This window comes from Pleurodeles waltl, chromosome 4_2, assembly GCF_031143425.1.
Source record: "Pleurodeles waltl isolate 20211129_DDA chromosome 4_2, aPleWal1.hap1.20221129, whole genome shotgun sequence".
In the NCBI taxonomy this organism is placed as follows: Eukaryota; Metazoa; Chordata; class Amphibia; order Caudata; family Salamandridae; genus Pleurodeles; species Pleurodeles waltl.
The window spans coordinates 367,807,697-367,827,546 of record NC_090443.1 but is presented as its reverse complement, the minus strand read 5'-3'; the positions used below and the strand labels follow the sequence as shown (position 1 = coordinate 367,827,546).

Below are 19,850 nucleotides of genomic sequence, written 5' to 3'. Positions count from 1 at the left end.
ACAAAGAAAATTGTCTACAAAATCAAATATTCAGATGCAAAGTTTTTGAGAAAGAGCTTGGTCTCCCATTCGATGAAAGAAAAGTAAAGAAACAGCAAAACGGGCTCAGAAGGGCTAGTTTTTAGAAGGTAGCTTTTCAGGGACCTTAGATTAGCAGGGAGCTTAATGGTTGCCAGGAGCAGAAATAAGAGAGATTTCCGAAGCTGACTGCCTCCTGTTGCTGTGAAGTGATGTCATATAAGTTTATAGCCCACTGTCGAGGACCATACCTTTTGTTAAAGGTCCTGAAGCCAAGGTATGGGCCCCCACAGCAGGTTAAGGGCTACAGTAAGAGAAAGAGACTTTAATGACTGGTATAGCCTGAAGCAGAAGAGCTATAAGGATATTAGAACATTCCACCAACTGAGGGTAGAATTTAAATTAAGTTAAAACAGGAGAAACAGAAAGACAGACATTGGAATTCTGGAGTAGAAGTCTTATACCAGCCATTCATTGTATTCACTGGATCTCCCAATATTCCAATGTTATAATAATGTTTACCTTTCAAATTGCTATTGCAGATAATGACATCAGTAATAAAGGGATTTGCATATATGCCATCCTATCGTCTTGCATTAAAATCAAGATGTGGTATTACCTTAAAGGTAGAGGCCCCAGCGTCTCAAGCATGTTAAGGAGCTCAAACATCATTGGCTGAGTTATCCTAGCACAGAGTATCAGACCGATCAGGGTAACTGAGTTAGGGCCTGATTTAGATACTGGCAGATGGGTGACTCCATCATAACGGTGACAGATATCCCATCCACCGAAATCGAAATCCCATTATGTCCTATGGGATTTAGATTTTGGCGTACAAGATATCCATCACCGCTGTGACGGAGCAACCTATCCACTATACAAATACTATACAAATAAGGCCCTTAGTCATCAGACTTATCCACACAGCCTTTTGCCTGTGCATACGTTCATTCCGTTTTCAAGCCCTTTACTGATCAGATGTGTCTGACAGACAAATGAGTAGTGAGAAAAATAAAATAGTCTCCACTTTGACCATATGGCACTCAATGGCTGAGTAAAGTGAGCAATCCCAGCCCTTCCGGTGGAGGTCCATGGGAATTGTTCTTTTGAGGAAGACTTTCTTGTAATGGACCAAAATAATGGCTTTCACAGCATGATTTTAAAGGAACTTAGCCACAAACTGCACATCTACTAGTATTAACATATTTCTTTCATTCTTGCGTTCCTTCTTTCATCTTCCTCCTGCACTTTTATCGTTCTATCATTCTTTCCTTTAATCTCACTTTCATACTTTCTATTTCTTTTTCTTTCCTTCTTTCCATTCTCATTTAATTCTTTCTTTCAATCTTTCTTTCCTGCTGTCCATTCTTCTAACATTCCATGTGTCCTTCTTTCTAGCATTATGTCCTTCTCTATCTTTTTATTTCATTTTATTTCCTGCTTTCCTTTTTCCTCTCATTCTTCCTGTCCTTTCTTTCATTTTTGCACCTTCTTTACTTAACATTCTACAGCTTTTTCTTCTCCTCTTCTTTCCTCTCTTCTTCCTTTTTGTACTTCTTCCATTCATTAATTTGTTCTTTCTCTTCTTTCCTTCCATTGCCCTGCCTTCCATCTCTCATTTCCTATTTCTGTTATTTCATTCAACTTTTCTACTTTCTTTCTTTCTTTCCTTAATTTATGTTTCATTTTTATTTCTGTGTTACTTCTTTCCGTCTTGCTGCCCTTACTTATTTTTTCTTTGCCATTGAAATAATTACTTGGTCTTTCACTGTTTGTGGCTTCTCCGACTCCCTGTTACCGCAGCCTGCAGCTTTGTGAAAGTCAATTTATTCTTGCATTGTTTATTAATTTCTGGTTCTGTACTGCAATGACCTGTAAGCCACAGGTCAATGTTAGGAAGGGTCATAAAACAATTACATCTACCCTAGAGGCACCCATTTTTTAAGCTGGTATAATGGATGCTTCTCTACCCTCTTACTGATGGAAGGAAAACATGCTCTTCAATTGATGGCAAGGGAGTAGATATAACTTGGGGATATGTTTTTTAGTTACCATATTAGTTTTGCCTCTCCCTGTAGAGTTGGGATGTCAGTTTAAACTCGCAATAAATGAAGAAGGTATACTAGAGGTGGTGGCTTAAGGTCAGATTTCTTATTAACCATTTTTAGAGCCACTCAATCCATGCAGGAATTGTAGATGGCATTGAAAGCAGTATTGCCTGACCAGATCACTACTGCATTTGTCACTTTGGGAACTTGGGATATCATGAAGGGCTTACCTCAAGGCAAGGAGAGTAGACCTATCACCTTGCCCGGACCTGGTTCTGGATCATCCACAGACCCCAGCAGCAAATGCCTTTCTTCCCTTCCTTACAAATGATCAGATTCCTGAGGTAAGGAAGCCTGCACTGATAAGCTTGAACCAGCCACAGCTTCCTTTGAAGGTGCAGCATCTTGAATGTACAAGACAATTGTATCTCAGGCTTTGATTGGATCCAGCCCAGCAGATGTTCTTTATCTGACTCTGTTGATACTTCCGTGGCCACCACCATGAATGCCTTGCCAATGTACCCTCCTGAGAGCATGCTTCCAAAGAGGTAGGAGATGCACATAATTACTGCTGTTTCCCAGGGAACAGTCAAAATTCCATGATGCATCAATCTAGTAATACTAAGTGATGAATGCTGGTAATTTGTGAGGGGGCAAGCAGAGAGAGAGTTTTAGCACATAGCTCTGCCAGTTGCCCAATACCATTCCTCCTCCAAAACCCCGTATGTGTTTAATTATACTCCTCAAAAAATAATTCCCCAGACATGCCTTTTGTCCTCACTCTTTAATTTTAGAGACTGATGACGTGCTGTAATGCTATGCTATGCTATGTGTATTTGACCACAACTCCATCTTGAACACTGACTCCATTTTGTGCTTAGCTTTAGGTGCCGTCACAGTGGCGGTGCAGCGTTTTTTCAACACAGAGCTTGTTTTTCACACTGAACGTGTGTTCACTATTCTCACTAAAGCAGGTTCATACCATGATAGAACATATTCTAGGGGAGGTGGAGTGTACCAGGGGAAGTCGTGGCTTTGGGTGTCAAGATGGCGTTCGCTCTCTAAGAGTGCTCCGGACCCCTCTATCATCCGCCGGTAGAAGCCCCCGCCATCCCGCAACCAAATTGCCCTCGCCGGTCGCCGGACGAGTGGTGCGTCTAGGGGTGCGGCGTGGGCCAGGTGAGCGCCATGGAGGAGCGGCAGAAGAGCTGCAAGAAGGTGAGGTTGGCGGTGTGGCCTGGACGGGCGAGCCCTGGTGCAGCTAGGGACAGCAGGAGGGCGAACTGAGACCGTGGCTGGGCCCGGGCCTGCCCCCATGAGTGGATTGGGGCAGGATCCCATGGCCTGATGCGCAGTGGTGCGGCAACGACCGGTCGGCTACCATTGAAGTGGAGTGAGGAGGCACAGTGACAGCCTCCCGGGGCAGAGGCTGGAACTAGGGGGGCCAGAGGTGTGCTGGGCTGAGAGGGCCCGCGAGGCAGGAGGGCGAGCAGAAACAGCGGCTGAACCCGGGCCTGCCCCAGTGAGTGGAGCGGGGCAGGGGCCAGAGGCCTGATAGGCAGCGGTGCAGCAGCAGCCGGCCGGCTGCCCCAGAGTGGAGTGAGGAGGCATGGTGATAGCCCCCCTGGTACAGAGGCTGGAACTGGGGGTGACCGGAGGCACGCTGGGCGGAGAAGGGGCCGCGCAGCTGTAGGGCGAGCAGAAACAGTGGCCGGACCCGGGCCTGCCCCAGTGAGTGGAGCGGGGTGGGGGCCCCAGTCCTGATAAGCAGTGGTGCAGCAGCGGATCGTACCTTCGCGCCGGATGTGCTATTGGGGCCCTGTGAGTGGCGCCAGTCACAGCGGGGTGTGCAACCCCCCCCTTCCCTGGCTGTGACGGGGAGCCCTGGGTGTGTTGAGACGGCTCTGGGCGAGACCAACAGGTGGGGGCCAGGCGTGAAGAGCACTGAGATGCATCGGGCCATGTGACCTGAGCTTTACGACTGCCCCAGTGAGGCAGTGCTGGGAACACCGCCAAGAGGACTGCTGTGACCAGACAGCCCCCTCCAGAGGGCAGCCCTTCAGCCAGAGAACAAGGTGAGCGGAGCATAGTAGGGGGCGTCTGAGGCAAAGAGGTTTCCCCCTCCCGGATTCTTTACCTCTGTAGTGCCAAGCCGGGCGACAGCGGTTGAGGTGGCCCTGAGAGGGGAATACAACACGTTGGAAGAGGCATTGAGTCGCTTGGCCTGGTGAGGCACTATGGGGAAAGACAGAGCTGGCAGACAGCCTCTGGTGTCCCAGCAGCATATCGACCAGTTCACCACACAAGCACCCCCCCAGAATGTGGGTGACCTGGCATCTGGGGGGTCTACAATGGACAGGGTGAGTGCGATCCTCCAAGCTATCCAGTCCTCGCAACTTATAGTTGAAACTAAGATTGGTGAGGTGCGCGAGGACGTGGGCCTGTTGCGGCAAGACCTCCAGATTGCGGTGGGTCGTATTATGGAGGTAGAAGACCACGTTTCCCAAGCGGAGGATGAGCTTGCAGACCTTAAGACCAAAGTGGCCCAGCAGCTAACCCGCACAGGTGAGTTGCACCGCTGCGCAAAAGATGCAGAGAACCGCTCCAGGCGCAATAACTTGTGCTTCATTGGTTTGCCAGAGGGGGCGGAAGCGAATCAGGCGCTTGAGTTTTTGGAGAACTGGATTCGGTCCTGGATGCCAGAGCAGCATCTCTCCCCCTGGTTTGCAATCGAACGGGCGCACAGGGCACTTGCGCCCGGACACCTGGGGGACCTAGGAGGCCAATGATCGCCCACTTCCTGAACTTTAAGGACCGTGATACCATCCTTAGGGAGGCCTTGGAAAAACCATAAGATCCTAGTATTCCCGGATTACACCCGGGAGGTTCAGGCCTGACGCCGCTCCTATGAAAGTGTTAAGCAAAAACTCAGGGCAATGCAGCTCACATATATGCTCCTCTTCCCCGCTCTCCTTAAATTCCTCATTTATGGGAAGTCTTTCTTCTTTGAGTCACCTGAGGCAGCATGGGATTGGCTGACTGAAGAATGCTGGTTTGCCCGGAGGGCCCCCCCCCCCAGCCTGGGGGGGCTCCCTAGGTTCTGGCCCAACTGCTCCTACAGGCAGGCAAGGGAGACACAGACGCAGGAGGCGGAGTGGTCCGGGCAGCCCAGCTGACGAGGATTTGCAGCAGGGGCCTGGTCGCCCGGCTAGATAAGCCTCCCTGGACACCCCTGGGTTCCAGGGGCCCACACGAATGAAGGAGGAGGACCGACTCAGCCGGACTTCTGCGCTCTCTTGACGAGCGGAATGCTTGGCCTACCTGCCGGTGAACTCGCCTGAGGGCGCATCCTTTTTGTTTGACACTGGTGTGGATGGGAAGGGGCTATATTGCAGTTATCCGGCTGAATGGAGGGGCCCACCACTCCACACCAATGATAGGCCACTTGGTCTCCAGGTTTTGTTTGGGTTTTTGGGCGACAGATGCTTTAGGGGTAGAAGTATGGGGTGGAGGGTGGTTGGGGGAGGGGAGTTACTCAGAACGCAAAGTTGTAATGTTTCACCATGGTTAGGTTGTTGTCACTTTACCTTTTCCTCTTCTTTCAGGTGGTCAATCCCAGGCCTACTGGCAGGCATACGACACGCAGTTTCAGTGGTGCACCTCATGCGTGGCCCCCTTTGATGCAGGTCCTTTCATGGAACGTGAACGGACTCCTAGACAAAGTTAAGAGGTCTGCGATTTTTAATACCTTCGCAGATATGCCCCCTCTGTGATTATACTCCAGGAGACCCACTTGTTTGGCACCAAGTGCCCCATGCTCGCATGGGGGGGATATGACAGAGTCTACCATGCAGGATTTTCCAGGGGCTACAGGGGGGTGGCGGTTCTGCTGCACCGTTCCCTGCCCATAGTGATAACTGCTACCCAGTCTGATTCGCAGGGGCGCTATGTTGTAGTGTCCGGTATGCTCTCCGGGATGTGTTGTCGGGGCTCCCACCGGGGCTGACCCTACTGGGCGGAGACTTCAACTCTGTCCTGAACCCAGCACTGGATGTCTCTGGCCCTGTGTCCGTGAGTTGCTCCCACCGGGCGTCGGGATTGAGCAACTGGGCCGAGAGCCTCGGCCTATGTGAGGGATGGGGAATGTGGCATCCCAGAAAACTGCAATATACTCATACGTCGGCGGCACATCACACACATGCCAGAATTGATTTCATCTTTATGCCAGCACTTGATGTCTCCAGTGTCACTGGGGTGGAGATTCTGGCACATGGCGTCCTCGGACCATGCACCATTACAAATCTGTCTGGGTGATTCAGACCCCACCCGGCGCCCCGTGTGGCATCTGAATGCCTGGTACCTCCAAGATAGGGAGTATACCCAAGCGGTGAAGGATCACCTCATCCATTACTTTGACCACAGTCTGGGGTCGGTGCAGTCGACAGGCATAGTCTGGGCGACTTGCAAGGCCACCCTCTGGGGACATGCTAAACATCTCCTGTGCATGCGGGAGCGCGCACGTGACCTCAAGGAGCCAGACCTTGAGGCCAGGGCACTACGACTCAAGCGTCAGCTCACTGTCTCTACGCATGCTTCCATAACGAGGCAACTTACCCTGTTTAGAGAAGAGATCAGACATTCGGTTCTTGAAACGTCAAAACATATGTGGCTAGCCTCAGCAGCCCTTGTGTATGGCTGGGGGGACAAAAACGTGAGGCTTCTGCATTGGTTGGTGTCCCAGCCGCTGGCTGATAGGGTTATCCCTGAGATAGTTGATGAGTCAGGGGCCCTTTCCAAAACACCTAGCGAAATTGCGCAGAGCTTTGGTGTCTACTATGCGCTACTTTATGAAGAGCAGCCTAGGCCGCCGTCAGAGAGAGAGGCCCCCCTGCTGGGAGATATTACCCTCTCTAAGCTCTCACTGATGGAGAAACACAGCCTAAATGTGGCCGTCAGCCTCGAGGAGGTTGGGGAGGGGATTGCGAAGGTAGCATCGGGCAAGACGCCGGGGCCGGATGGCTTCCTGGCGGAACTCTACAGTAAGTGTAGTGACATCCTAGGCCCCCATTTGCTCGCTATATACGAGGAGGCCGAAGAGACAGGCGGCTTTCCCCCGGGCCTCGACCAAGCCACCATAGTGGTGATCCCCAAGACTAACCCCCATCACCGCACTGCTCTGCCTATCGCCCAATCTCCCTTCTCAATACCGAGATCAAGGTTTTGTCCACGAACCTTGCAACCAGACTGAAAGGGGTGTTGCCCTCGCTGATTCACCCAGTTCAATGCGGCTTCATGCCCACGCGAAGCACTAGGCACTGCATTAGGTGCCTGCATGTAGCGTTAGCCCACCGGGGCCTTCTGACCCCTCCGTTGGCGCTCCTCCTACTAGATTTCAAAAAGGCTTTCGACACCATGGACTGGACATACCTGGACCAGGTGCTGCTGAGCAATGGGCTCGGCCCTTGGTTTCGTGGCCTGGTGAAACTCCTCTACTCCAGTCCGACGGCGTGAGTGCAGGTAAACGGGGTGATCTCAGACCCATTCCCCATTCAACGGGGCACCCATCAGGGGTGTCTCCTCTCCCCACTTCTCTTTGCGCTGGCAATGGAGCCCTTGGCGAAGCTCATGAGAGGGGACCCCCTGATGGATGGTTGGTCTTGGCCCGCGGGGCAAGAAGACAGGGCAGCACTTTACACAGATGACGTACTTCTCTTTCTGGACCACCCTGCCCGCAGCGGAACCCGGGCGCTACAGATCCTGGGCCTGTTCTCAGAGGCCTCCCATTTGATCCTCAATCCCAGTAAATCCCTGCTGGTGCTGCTGCACCCTTCCAGAGACTGTGTGGATTGGCAACAAGGCATCCCTATCAAGCGTAACAGCTTCAAGTACCTGGGTGTGCAGGTGGCTTTGTTGCCAGAGCTGGCCTGGGCGCTTAACATCTCCCCACTCACCCGACGGGTCAAAGACGACCTTCAGCGCTGGCAAACCCTGCCCCTTAACCTGCTGGGCAGAATAGCACTCTATAAAATTATGATACTCCCCCGGTTCCTTTACCTTTTGCAGAGCTACCCTCACCCTGTGCCTCGGCGATGGTTTAAAGAAATTGATGCTGCAGCGTGACAGTTTCTGTGGTGCGGCGCTCAGCCCAGGCTACCCCTTGGCACCTGTCAAAGGTATGTTTATGAAGGCGGGCTGGGGATGTCCAACATCTACTATTATTACCTAGCAATGCACCTATTGGTGATAAACGACTGGGTGTGGCGGGCTGGTCGGAACCGGCATACCAGCTGGAACTTCAGATGATGGGTTTCTCCAAGGTACTTGGAGCGCTGTATAGCAGCCCCCTCCCCTGCGTAATCCCAGATGTGACAAGGGTGGTTTTGATGGGCTGGCGTGAGGCTCGGAGGGGGTCGGGTTGGTGGGCCCGCCTCACCCAGCAGACCCCACTGTGGCACGGGAGGTGGTTGACGGAGGTCTCGGCCTTGGAGGGGTTTCAAAGATGGGACCTCATAGGAATCTCACTACTTGGGGATGTCTGGGAGGGGTCGCACATGCTGTCCTTTGAGGAGCTTCAGCTGTACTTTTTGCTTAATAAGACCCAGTTCCACAAATACCTGCAACTCCAGCATGCTTTACGGGGAGGGCCAGTGGGGTCCTCCCCGAGTTCAGTCCCATGGGGGCGAAGGTGCTGATGGGGGGTCTGGGTAGAGGGGGATCTATCACTCCCTAGTCACCAACACAGCTCAGTCACAGGACAAGCTCTGTCGGCGGTGGGAGGAGTGGTTGGGCCCCATGGATGAGTAGGACTGGAGGGAAGTGCTGATGGCCCCTAGGACCCTGACCATGGCCACCCGCTTTCGCGCGTTGCAGACATTTTACCTATACATAGCATACCTCACCCCTAACAGGCTACATAAGGCGGGCCTCAGGTCCCACGCTGACTGTCTCCGATAATCAGGCCCTGATGCCGACTTTTATCACATGGTATGGACCTGCCCGAGTATTGCCTCTTACTGGCTGGTGGTGGTGACTGAAATTTTGGGGGCCTTGCAGGTTGAGGTGACGGCTGCCCCATTGCCGCTCTTTTTGGGGGTCATGGAGGGAGTGGGGTCTAGCAGAGCTGATCGAATCTTCCTGGGAGTGGCATGTCTGGTGGCCAAAAGAGATATTATGGCTGATTGGAGAGCGGAGGTGGCGCCAACGCTGGTCAAGTGCTGCAGTGGAGTAGACTGGTGTGCCCAGTGGGAGAAACTCGTATACGCAGCGAGAGGATGCCCGACCAAATACAAGAGAGTGTGGGAGAAGTAGGAGGCCGGCCGCCTGGGGTGTTGGTTCCGGGTCTGGGCCGTAAGGAGCTTGCCGTGGGGCGACCCGTCACCACAAATACCAATTACCGTTCAACATGTTTCTGTGTTATCTATCTGAAATGAACAATATTGCATGGCATCTTGCTTGGGGGAGCGGGACGTGACCTACTTCTGCAAAAAAAACAATAAAGTTCTTTAGAAAAAAAAAATTGTGTACCAGGATGAGAATGTTTTCATCAGTCAAAGGTACAGCTTGGTTTCAGGAAAGCGCACTGGTGCCTGGTCAGTTCTTTTGCGTGTTTTTGACACAGATCAAGTACATAAGTACTTCCAGCATGTGAATTTCATAACCAGAGGGAGGGGGGTTACTAGAACCTTCCTTTTGAGTTGATTAAGGTACATAAGATTGGGAAACTTGGCACTGAGATAGAGGAGGTCAGCTGAGAGTGGACGCACTGCTCTGGAGTCCCATTTCGGGGACGTTCTCCTGCCTCAGCTGTTCAAGGTTCCTAGGCTCAGTGCTGGCATGGATGATAGATTCAACCCCCATGGTGATTTATTTCAAGTCTTAACTATTTAGCTTGATTATATATATATATATATATATATATATATATATATATATATTCACGGCGTATTTATTGCTGATGTATTGCACATTTTTGCCTGTCATTGTTTAACTGCTGTGAGTATTTTGACATATGCACGTGTTTCACTGCATTTGAGTTAAATGCTTATGTTCATATATTCATGTGCTTTTATTTGATATCTGGGAAGTGCCTTAAAATATTAATTACCCAGACTAAGAGTACTGCATTATTTGGCATCTTTCCTCTTAGTTTAAAGCAGAGCAACACACATGTCCATGTTCATGTTCTGCCCTACTCTGTTTCTCAGTGTTAGGTTGCTATATTACATAATAATTAGTCAGTAATCATACAACAAAGCATGTTTTGATCTATGAAGGAAATTGGGCCAGATGTACAAAACCATTTTGTGGTCACAAATCCTTCAATTCACTGCAAACTGTATTTTTTCATAATGTACTAAACCCATTTTGTGGTTTGGAAATTCATTTCTGATTTGCAAAATGGTTTTTACAACTCATTATGAATCACAGTTAGGTGGCAGAAAAGGGCTGGACTCTCCTATTTGCAATTCAAAATCAGATGCCTCTATGGACATCTGGCCCATTATACTTGGAAAGGTTTAGGCAAATGTGGTCAATTCTAATAAGCTGATGTCTATGGCCATTATCATACGGCAGCCAAGTGTTTCTAAATATTAGTTGGAGTCTACTTCCACTTTGTTGGGCATTGGTGGAACTTTTTCAGGAGTGCTCTGATACTTAAACTGTATTTAAGCATCTCAATCAATGTCAGAGATGGTTTAAGAGATATTGGAGGCCCTTGACATCATACATACGCAACACTGATTATGAATGTACGACCTGTTTCTCTCCTTTTTTCTTCTACTCTTCTGTACTTGACCTGCCTAGTTATGCAATTGATGTACTGTATACTTACGAACTGTTGCTTTATCTCCTATGGTAATTCTTTTCACTTGGTTCATTATTTATAAGTGTAACAATCAAATTGTTATCTTGTATTCTTTAAGTGTTGTGTAGAGGTTTCTGTATACTTTTTAAAGTCACAATTAAAATAAATTAAACAATCCTATTATATGTCTTTAATTCATATTCCATTTTATCTGTTTGTCATGTCAAATGGAATGTGTTTTTCTCAAGTCAAATTATTACCTGGGAATCACTGTTCATCATTTGTTCAAGTTCGTCATGGCTTTTGCCTCATTTTCAATTGATTTTCTTTCAGCCAATCGGTTGTCCTCTCTGGGTCAGGCACATTGCTTGAAGATCCATGCCAAATATTTGTATTTGCTTGTGACCCATTCCTTAGGTAATTTATCTAAGTGAAGGAGGCAGTTTTTTATGCTGAACTGAAGCAGTTATTCATTAGAGGGAAGAAATAACTGCCTATATTAAATAAAAAATAATAACCATATGGGGGCCAACGTTTTAACTAAGGAGCCACCACCGGGGCTGCCGAAAGACAGTTTTTCAGCACCAAAGCAGACTATGCTTATTGTCCTTTATGCCACTTTCTCCCACTATCCTAGACTTCCATGGTCTCTATATAATGCTTGCAGGCTGCTTTGTACCCCTGCTTTCCCACTTTGTCACTGTTTTCCTATTCTTCTTTTTTTAAGTCTTTCTCCCTTTTCTACCTTTTCCTGTCTTGCTCTGGGTAAAATTATACTTATGAAAAATAGGTTTGAGTACCCCAAAATCACTGCAGATGCCCATCAATCACCTGCAACCAATGGCAAAAAGCGCTACAAGAAAACTTTCATATCAGTTTACACATGCATGTGAATTATGCAAAATAGGACATTTTAAATGCAAAAGTGTTCTTCTCACCCACGATTCGGGCTTATTACTAATCGGAAAAGGTGAGTGTAATTAAAGTTGTCCATTTGTGATGACACTTGCATTTCATTTCGTATATCCTGCTTGAAAGGAAATGGCCTGACATCAGTACATACAACAATCCTGAAAATATTAGTTTTGAGGAGCAGTTTACTTTATTTACAGTACATCTACCTTTTTCAGTCCTTTTAAGTCTGCTCCCTGTTTCAATGGATCCTCGAAATTGCCTGTAATTCGCTGTTCCAAAACTCGTGTATATATGCAATGGCACTAGTTTTAAATTATTTGAAGAGTATAATTTACATATGTATGGCTCCATACTTTCTATTACCAGATGCTCTCAGATGTTCCTTTTTTAGGTATTTGACCATCACTTATGGTCAATGGAATGCTCTTATGTACCCTCAAAGGACTGACTGCTCTTATAATTGACATTGGTGTTTTTTCTCTTCTACAGGAGTGGTACTAGCGAGATATGGTCAGTCATGGAGGGACATTAGGAGGTTCTCTCTCTCCACTCTGAGAGACTTTGGTCTGGGAAAGAAGTCCCTGGCTGAGAGAGTGACAGAAGAGGCTGGATTTCTCTGTTCTTTCTTCAAGGCCAAGGAATGTAAGTTTTCCTGGGGAAAAGTGTCATATTTTCCAGCAAAACACTGCATTAAAGACCTCCCTATAGTATGATGATTGTTGCATGAATATCAATTAGAGGTCACCAGGATTTTCAACTTCTCATTCTGGCACCTCTGTTGGTTGTTATGGCACTACACTTATGTCTACTGGTTCACAGATGCAAGGCCTGTGGTAAGAAAGGAAGCGATCTGTGCTCCACAGATTAATGTGCACTTTGCATTCTCAACCTTTTTCCTAGCAAATAGGAAGGTGCTGTGGGACGAGGGTAAAAACCCCATTCCTTCACACTTATGTAGCCTCTTAGTAGGTTGCTATTTGCCGCTTAGTGACTACATGATCACTGGTATGGGGACATGGAGTAGGAACATTTCCTCAATTGCACACATGATGTGACAATTGCATGTGATAGAAATGAGAGTCGGCCATGACATTGGTCGCATCACCATGACAAAACTGTGAGGGAGAGACCTCAGGGCAGGGTATGAATAGCTTTTTCTTTCTCATTTATACCTGTACTGGCGCCACACCAATGTGAGAGGAAGCCTATTATTGAGAGTACCCTGGTTGTTTGTCACAATATTGAGTGACAAAGTGTTGACTTCCCATACCATTGTGCTCAGGATAACAACTAGTATAATACTGTGAACTTAAGTATATTCATAAATATAGACGTACTATTCTTAACTCTGTTTCCATGTACCTTAAAGGTATTTAAAGTATCAAGGTAAACAGATCATTAAGTAAGCAACTGCGGCCTTATACTAATTTAGGCTTTCTCTTGGATCGACCTCTGGCAGTGGAAACAAATTGGGTTAGACACTTTGCAATGCATTTGTTGGATCATGCCAAAATAGAGCCGGTGACTTGGGTCAGGAAAAATAGAAGAGAAATTACGAATTTGACTCTTCAACAAGAAAGGGATAAGATCTTTGAGAGAGGCAGTTGTTTCATGCTTTAACCCTATAGATCTAAGACTAAACTGTGCACTGGTGAAGATTTTAAAGATAGTGGAGAAGAAGGTCCAGGAAGGGGAACGAAAACATAGGGGGATATTTGGCTCATTATAGGGGTATTATACAGGACGTTTTGCAACGTTTTGACATTTTTCTATGGTCCTGGCACTGAAACTGCCAATTGATAAATCAGCAGTTGGGAGCTGGATAGTTCATAAGGCGTAAGAACTAACATTTTCCCCAGTGGTCAATCCTACAGTACTCTACATAAAGATGTTTTTGCACCGTATGCCCTTCTTATAGGTAGAGAAAGTAGAAAACGTTGTTTCTTCCTGGTAGACAACATTGGCTTCTTCTCCTCATTATGTCAAAGATTGTGTATAATTAGTAGCTATCTTTTTCCTACCCCCACAGTAAACCTTAGAGTGGGCAACCTGGCGCATGTAGAGATTTGGGCTATTTTCACTATACATCTTGAACTTTTGCCTGGAGACTGGTAGATTGCTTGCTAGTAAAGTCTCAGCAAGAAATGTGCTAATATCAATCACAGGAGGTGTTTTCCTCTTTCTATGTGTGTTGCAGAATGCAAATAAAGATATTTCTCCCCATTGCGTCACCCTTATGCAACCCTGAGGTAGCATAGGAACGTGGCGCATTCCTAGACTTGTAAATCTGGGAATGCGTCAGATTCCTTCGCGTTCTATGGGTGGCGCATGGCAACACGCACAGCAACACCCATGGAACACCCCTTTCACGCAGTGTTATGCATGAAAGTGGTCCATATTTGCAAGGCTATGAAAAGCCACACAAGCTGGCTTTGCATGGCCTTGTAAATATGGGCCGGCACACTGCACCACCAGAGTATTAAAAAAAATTATGTTCCGGAGGCTCAGTGTTCCGCTAGAGCCTCATAAATGAAGCCCTCAGTCTGCTCTTCATCTACTAAAGGCATTCAGACCATATATTCTGCTATGTGAAGGAGCATCATAGTAATAAGTCTAAAAGACCAATTAACCATCTGCTTTATAAAGTAATGATCCCTTTGGATCTTCTTAACCTTGTACAACATAAAGACCCTGATTAAGAGTCTTTAGGTGTCTTATGATTGAATAGTAGGCAACTTCCTTGAATGATTCACTTTATTCTTGACCAACCACTCAGTCAAACTGGATGCCACATGGTTAACCAAAACATCTGACACATGCAGCGTCTCTTACATATTTTCTTCCACTTTTATTTGGTGCCATTCGTTTACTTATTTGATGCAGATGACATTGGGTACTGTATGAATGTGTATATGTGTATATAAGTGTGTTAGACTTGGCATCCTTGGAGTGGGCTCCCCTAACTTTTTGCCTCTACTTCCCAGGTTGTTGATGTGTGCTGGACTCTGTTTTTGATACTCTGGACATTTTACCACTCCTAATCAGTGCTAAAGAGCAAGTGCTCCTATATAAAATGTATGTGTAATTGGCTTCCATGATTGGCATATTTGATTTACTAGTAAGTCCCTAGTACAGTGCACTAGAGGTACCCAGGGCCTGTAAGCCAAATACTACTAGTGGGCCTGCAGCACTGGTAGTGCCACCCACATAAGTAGCGCTGTAAGTATGTCTCAGACCTGCCACTGCAGTGTCTGTGTGTGCAGTTTTAACCTGCCAATTCGACTTGGCAAGAGTACCCCCTTGCCAGACCTAAACCTTCCCTTTTCATACCTGTAAGGCACCCACTAAGGTAGGCCCTAGGTAGCCCCATTGGCAGGGTGCAGTGTATGTTAAAGGTGGGACATGTACTGATGTGTTACATGTCCTGACAGTGAAATACTGCTAAATTCAATCTTAGCTTTGGCAAGGCCTAGCTCTCTCATAGGTTAACATGGGGCTGTCTTTAAATATTATTAAAGTGCAGATTACCTTTGACAGCAGATAGAAATATGTAGTTTGGGGTCTCTGAACTCACAGTTTAACAATGCATATTTTAGTGAAGTTGGATTTTAGATTGCTAGTTTGAAAATTCCACTTTTAGAAAGTAGGCATTTTCTTGCTTAAACCATTCTGTGACTCTGCCTGTTTGTGGATTACCTGTCTGGGTCAGTTTGACAGTTGGGATGTTTGTGAATCCCCTATAGACATTGAGACAAAGGGAGCTGTGATGTAGCCTGCATATCCTGATGAGCCATCTGTGTTAGAGTGGAGGGAGGAGTGGTCACTTACACCTGAGTGGGCTGTGCCTGTCCTCTCACAATGCAGTCCCCAACCCCGTTGTGTGTGCCTGAGGCCTGGCCTGGACAAGGCAGGATCTTATGAACAACAGGCACTTTTCTTCGAAGTAGGCCTACTTCAAAGGCAGAAAGGGGTATAAGTATTGGACTCAAAACCCCTGAAAATTAGATCACTTCTGGAATCAAGAGCAACCTCTGCCTGGAGAAGAGCTGAAGAGAAGTGCTGCCCTGACCTGTGACTGTGCTGTTTGTCTGTCCTGCAGTTGCTGCTTCCCCCTGTGCAAGGGGACAAAAACTGAACTTTGTTGTGCATTTCTGCTTGAGAGGTACCTCCATGGGCTTGGAGTAGAGCTTGCCTCCTGTTCTGAAGCCTCAGGGACAGCAAAGGCTTCACCATCCAGTGTTGAGTCCACGTGCTGTGGACTCTAGCTTGCCAGAGGGTGCCATTCCAGTTCCTGGCCCCTGGAAGTGAATTATTTGGGAAAAACCTGTCTAACGACACCAGACGACGCCGTACGACTTCGCTAAGGATGCCGCAGCACGAAAACCGTGATGCCGCCTGCCCCAAAGCCGTGGACTTTGCAGAAGCGCAACGACCCCAATGACTCAGCAGGCCTTGCGTCGCTGCAGCCACTGATCCCGCACGACTTCGCTGAGATCGGAGTGTCATAAGTCCAACGTCCGTGACATCTAACGCCATTGCAGCGCCTGCGGCCCTGTGATGTCATTGCAACCCCGTGAGATCGCCCTGCAGCATCGTGACTTGCCCAGACTTCCTATCTGCCGGAACCAAGGGACTGACACGTCGCAACTGACGCCCCTTCACCTCCACCGCTCCGCAGTAAGGACCCAACGCCTCTGCGTGACGCCTCTGCTCCTCTGCCCTGTATCACCGGAACCGATGCCGCCTCGGATCCAGCCACGACTCGCTCCCGACTCCGTGCACCGGCCTGTTTTCTTCTTGGTTACAAAGGTACTTTACCAAGGGGTCCGTACGACTCCGTAAACGGCACTAGTGGTGTCACATTGTAGGAAATGTCATGACGTCGCCTTACATCAAATTGCAGCATTTGTGCCTCTAGGCACTTTTTTTTGTGTATTTAAGGGCTAAAATCATATTTTATCATATTTGGTCTTGCTTATTTAGATAAAATAGTTACTATTTTCCTAAACCTGTGTTGTGTCATTTTGTAGTGGTTCAATTTATTACTGTGAGCTTCTGAGTTAAGCCTGCCTGCTCAAGCCAAGCTACCAAGGGGGTGAGTGGGGGTTAACTGAGTGTGATTCATCTTTACTCTGACTAGAGTGAGGGTCCTTGCCTGGACAGGGGGTAGCCTGACTGCCAAACAAAGACCCCATTTCTAACAAAGGGCATGATGCACAGATTGCCGAAGACATGCCAAAAACATACTTGTCTATGCCTCTCTGTGCCTGGTCAGCGTCTTGTGCCAGAGATTGTACATGTTTTAGACCATTTTGTTCTTCACACCAGACTTACATCACCATGAGACTCCACTCAATAGAAAAAGAAGTTCCACTCCAATACCACTATCTGCCTTTATGCCCTGCCCATTCTCTATCATAGTGTGTGGATACTCCTCACTAATTTGCAATTCACCTGATAAGCTCAGTTCTAATATTAGTCTATCAGGAGTCTCACACTTCTTAATGCTTTCTTAGTCAATATACAATATTCTCTGAAAATTAAAATGAAAAATTCAACTTTGTTCTAACACAGGCCTCAAACATATTATTATTAAATGAAACCAGAATATGCGATTCTTCAAACCCTAACATAGCCTCTGAAATTCCCCCAGCTTACCTTATTCATTATCTATTAATGAAGGTGCTCCTTTCAAGCATCTTTAATTATGGGTTCACGTCTGACGTCCCCAAGATATTGCGTAAAGACAGTGTGAGCACTGCCGCCCACTAAAACACGTCAACAGCACCTTGCACTTTGTGATGTTACCTCCTTCAACTTTCATGTATTTTTAACCCTGAGAGTTTTATACCATGGTTTTTATATCTTACCTTCTATTCAGGGAAATATTGTGCATGCTGTTTCATGTAATAATTTTAAGTAGTTGAACATAAATAAATACATTAATTCATCCAGTGCCTTGGCCGTCACGGCAATAGAGGGGATGGTCTAGTTATTATCCACTAGTACTCTATTAGGCACACTGTTTCAACTTATCCCTCCTTCATGGACCAAGAAGTACTGACCTTCTTCTTTTAAGTGGGCCACAGTACTGCAATTTAAGGAGCCTTAGTCTTCCACTCACCCTATCCTAAACTTAACTTCATCAATTCTCTTGTGGAACCACTTGCTCCCCATATACTATCATACGCCAATTTGACAGTCTTGGGTGACTTACATATTATTTTTTGATGATCCCTTCCAACAGGACTCAGCATCCTTTGTGGTGGCTATCAGGGTGCTAGGGCTTCACCTCACCTCCCGATTACCAACTTACCAAGCAGGACTTTTTTAGATCCCATCTTCTCTAATATGATCGATTTCTATTCTTCCCTTCCAATTCCTCAGACGAGGTCAGACAATTTTCTAGTCCCTTTTCCAATCATGTAATTGTAAACCCTTAAGCAACCTGCGGACCATGATAACAAACCCAGATTAGTTCATAATTTGTCTAAAGTCAATAAGACGAAATGTCTCCTCAGCAGCATCTATCAATGTATGAGTAGCCACAGCCCCTTCGCTGCCACTATGAGCTTGCCCCTCACTCCACTTGATATAATGAAGACTGCTAAAGGTAATTGCAAAACAACTTAAAGACTCTGGTGCAATAACTAATCTTCTGAGGCTAAAGCTATATACAAGATAGCTCTAAAGGATTACATCAAGCTTAACATGTTTATTTGCACAGAAAATACTTGCTTTTATGCTAATAAAATGTAATCATCATGCAACCCAGCAAGGGACATCTTCTGTATTGTCACAGGTTTCATGCATCCTCAGGCTGTCCTCTTTTTTTCATTAACAACATTTGTAGATCTACCAACAACCTTCCCCCTTAATGCTCTTTACAAAAGTTCAAACTGATCCTTCTTATGTAACAATTTTGACTATTGTTTGCCCCACCCTAATCAGGAGGTCCTATTGAACATGTACACAATAAATGAAGATCACCATCTAATCTGTCAACTAACATATTTGCTTTTCCCTCTGAGATCCTCTTGCTGCCACTCACAGATCTGTCTAATAGTTCTATCACTTTGGCCACTATTTCAGATATGTAGAAGAATTCATATGTCATATCTCAATTGAAAAACATAACTGATCTCCTGACCCTTAATTTACAAAATTGTTGAAAAACACATCCATATGAATATCGCTTCCTATTTAGAATCAAGCGAATTACAAGATTCATCACAGTCTGGATTCAGGCCACTTCCAAGTAAGAGATGGCTCTTGTGGTAGCCACCAGTAGCATTGGAATTAAACTTGATCAAAGACTCTTGCTGCCCTCATCCTACTAGATTTGTTGTCAGCTTTAGACATGGTCTCACATTCAACCTTACTACAAAGCTTCTTTAGAGTTGATAAATGCAGAAATACACTTAAATTATCAGGATCTGTCTTCTGCACTTGTTCCAAAAGGGTCTCTGTACCCCAGATTGTGTCAGTGTACACCACAATCAAATGCGGTGTTCCATGAGGCTCCTCCCTCAGCCCCCCCCCCTCCACATTATTCAATATCCATTTTCTCCCTTTAGCATCTCTGGTCTGCTCTTTAGAAATCAAGATTATTTTGTATGCCGGCAATACATGAATCATAGTCTTTTTTTCAGAAGAGGAAATCTACACCAAAGGTACTTTTTGAACTTGCATTAATGCTGTTGGTTCTTGATGCACACAAACTGTCTTAGCTAAAATGGTGAAAAAACGGAGGTCTTTTTGGATGCAGTCCATTCTTGATTGCCTGAATGGTGGCCATTTGAATTAGAACTAGTCCCAATATGGTGACAAGAGCGAAAGCCAAGGCTTCTTGATGGACATTAAGTTATCTTTTAAGAATCAAGTTAAATATGTTGCTGGAACATGCCTGTATTTACTGCACATGTTGAAGAAGTTGCTTCCTCTGCTCTCTGATTCAGTGAGATGCGCAGTCATGCACTCTAATTGTTTATCATTTGGACTACAGTATCCACTATATCCTGGCCTAACAAATTACCTCATACACCGTCTTCAAGTGGTACAAA

At 46.5% G+C, this 19,850-nt stretch overlaps 1 protein-coding gene across 1 annotated transcript in view; it reads left to right on the top strand.

The window, feature by feature from the left end:
• Nucleotides 1-19,850, top strand: part of LOC138292729 (cytochrome P450 2D15-like) — a 275,538-nt gene that overhangs the window by 59,017 nt on the left and 196,671 nt on the right. The window contains exon 3 of the mRNA XM_069231467.1: nucleotides 12,277-12,429. Within this exon, the coding sequence (XP_069087568.1) occupies nucleotides 12,277-12,429 (153 nt within the window). The remainder of the gene's footprint in view (nucleotides 1-12,276; nucleotides 12,430-19,850) is intronic.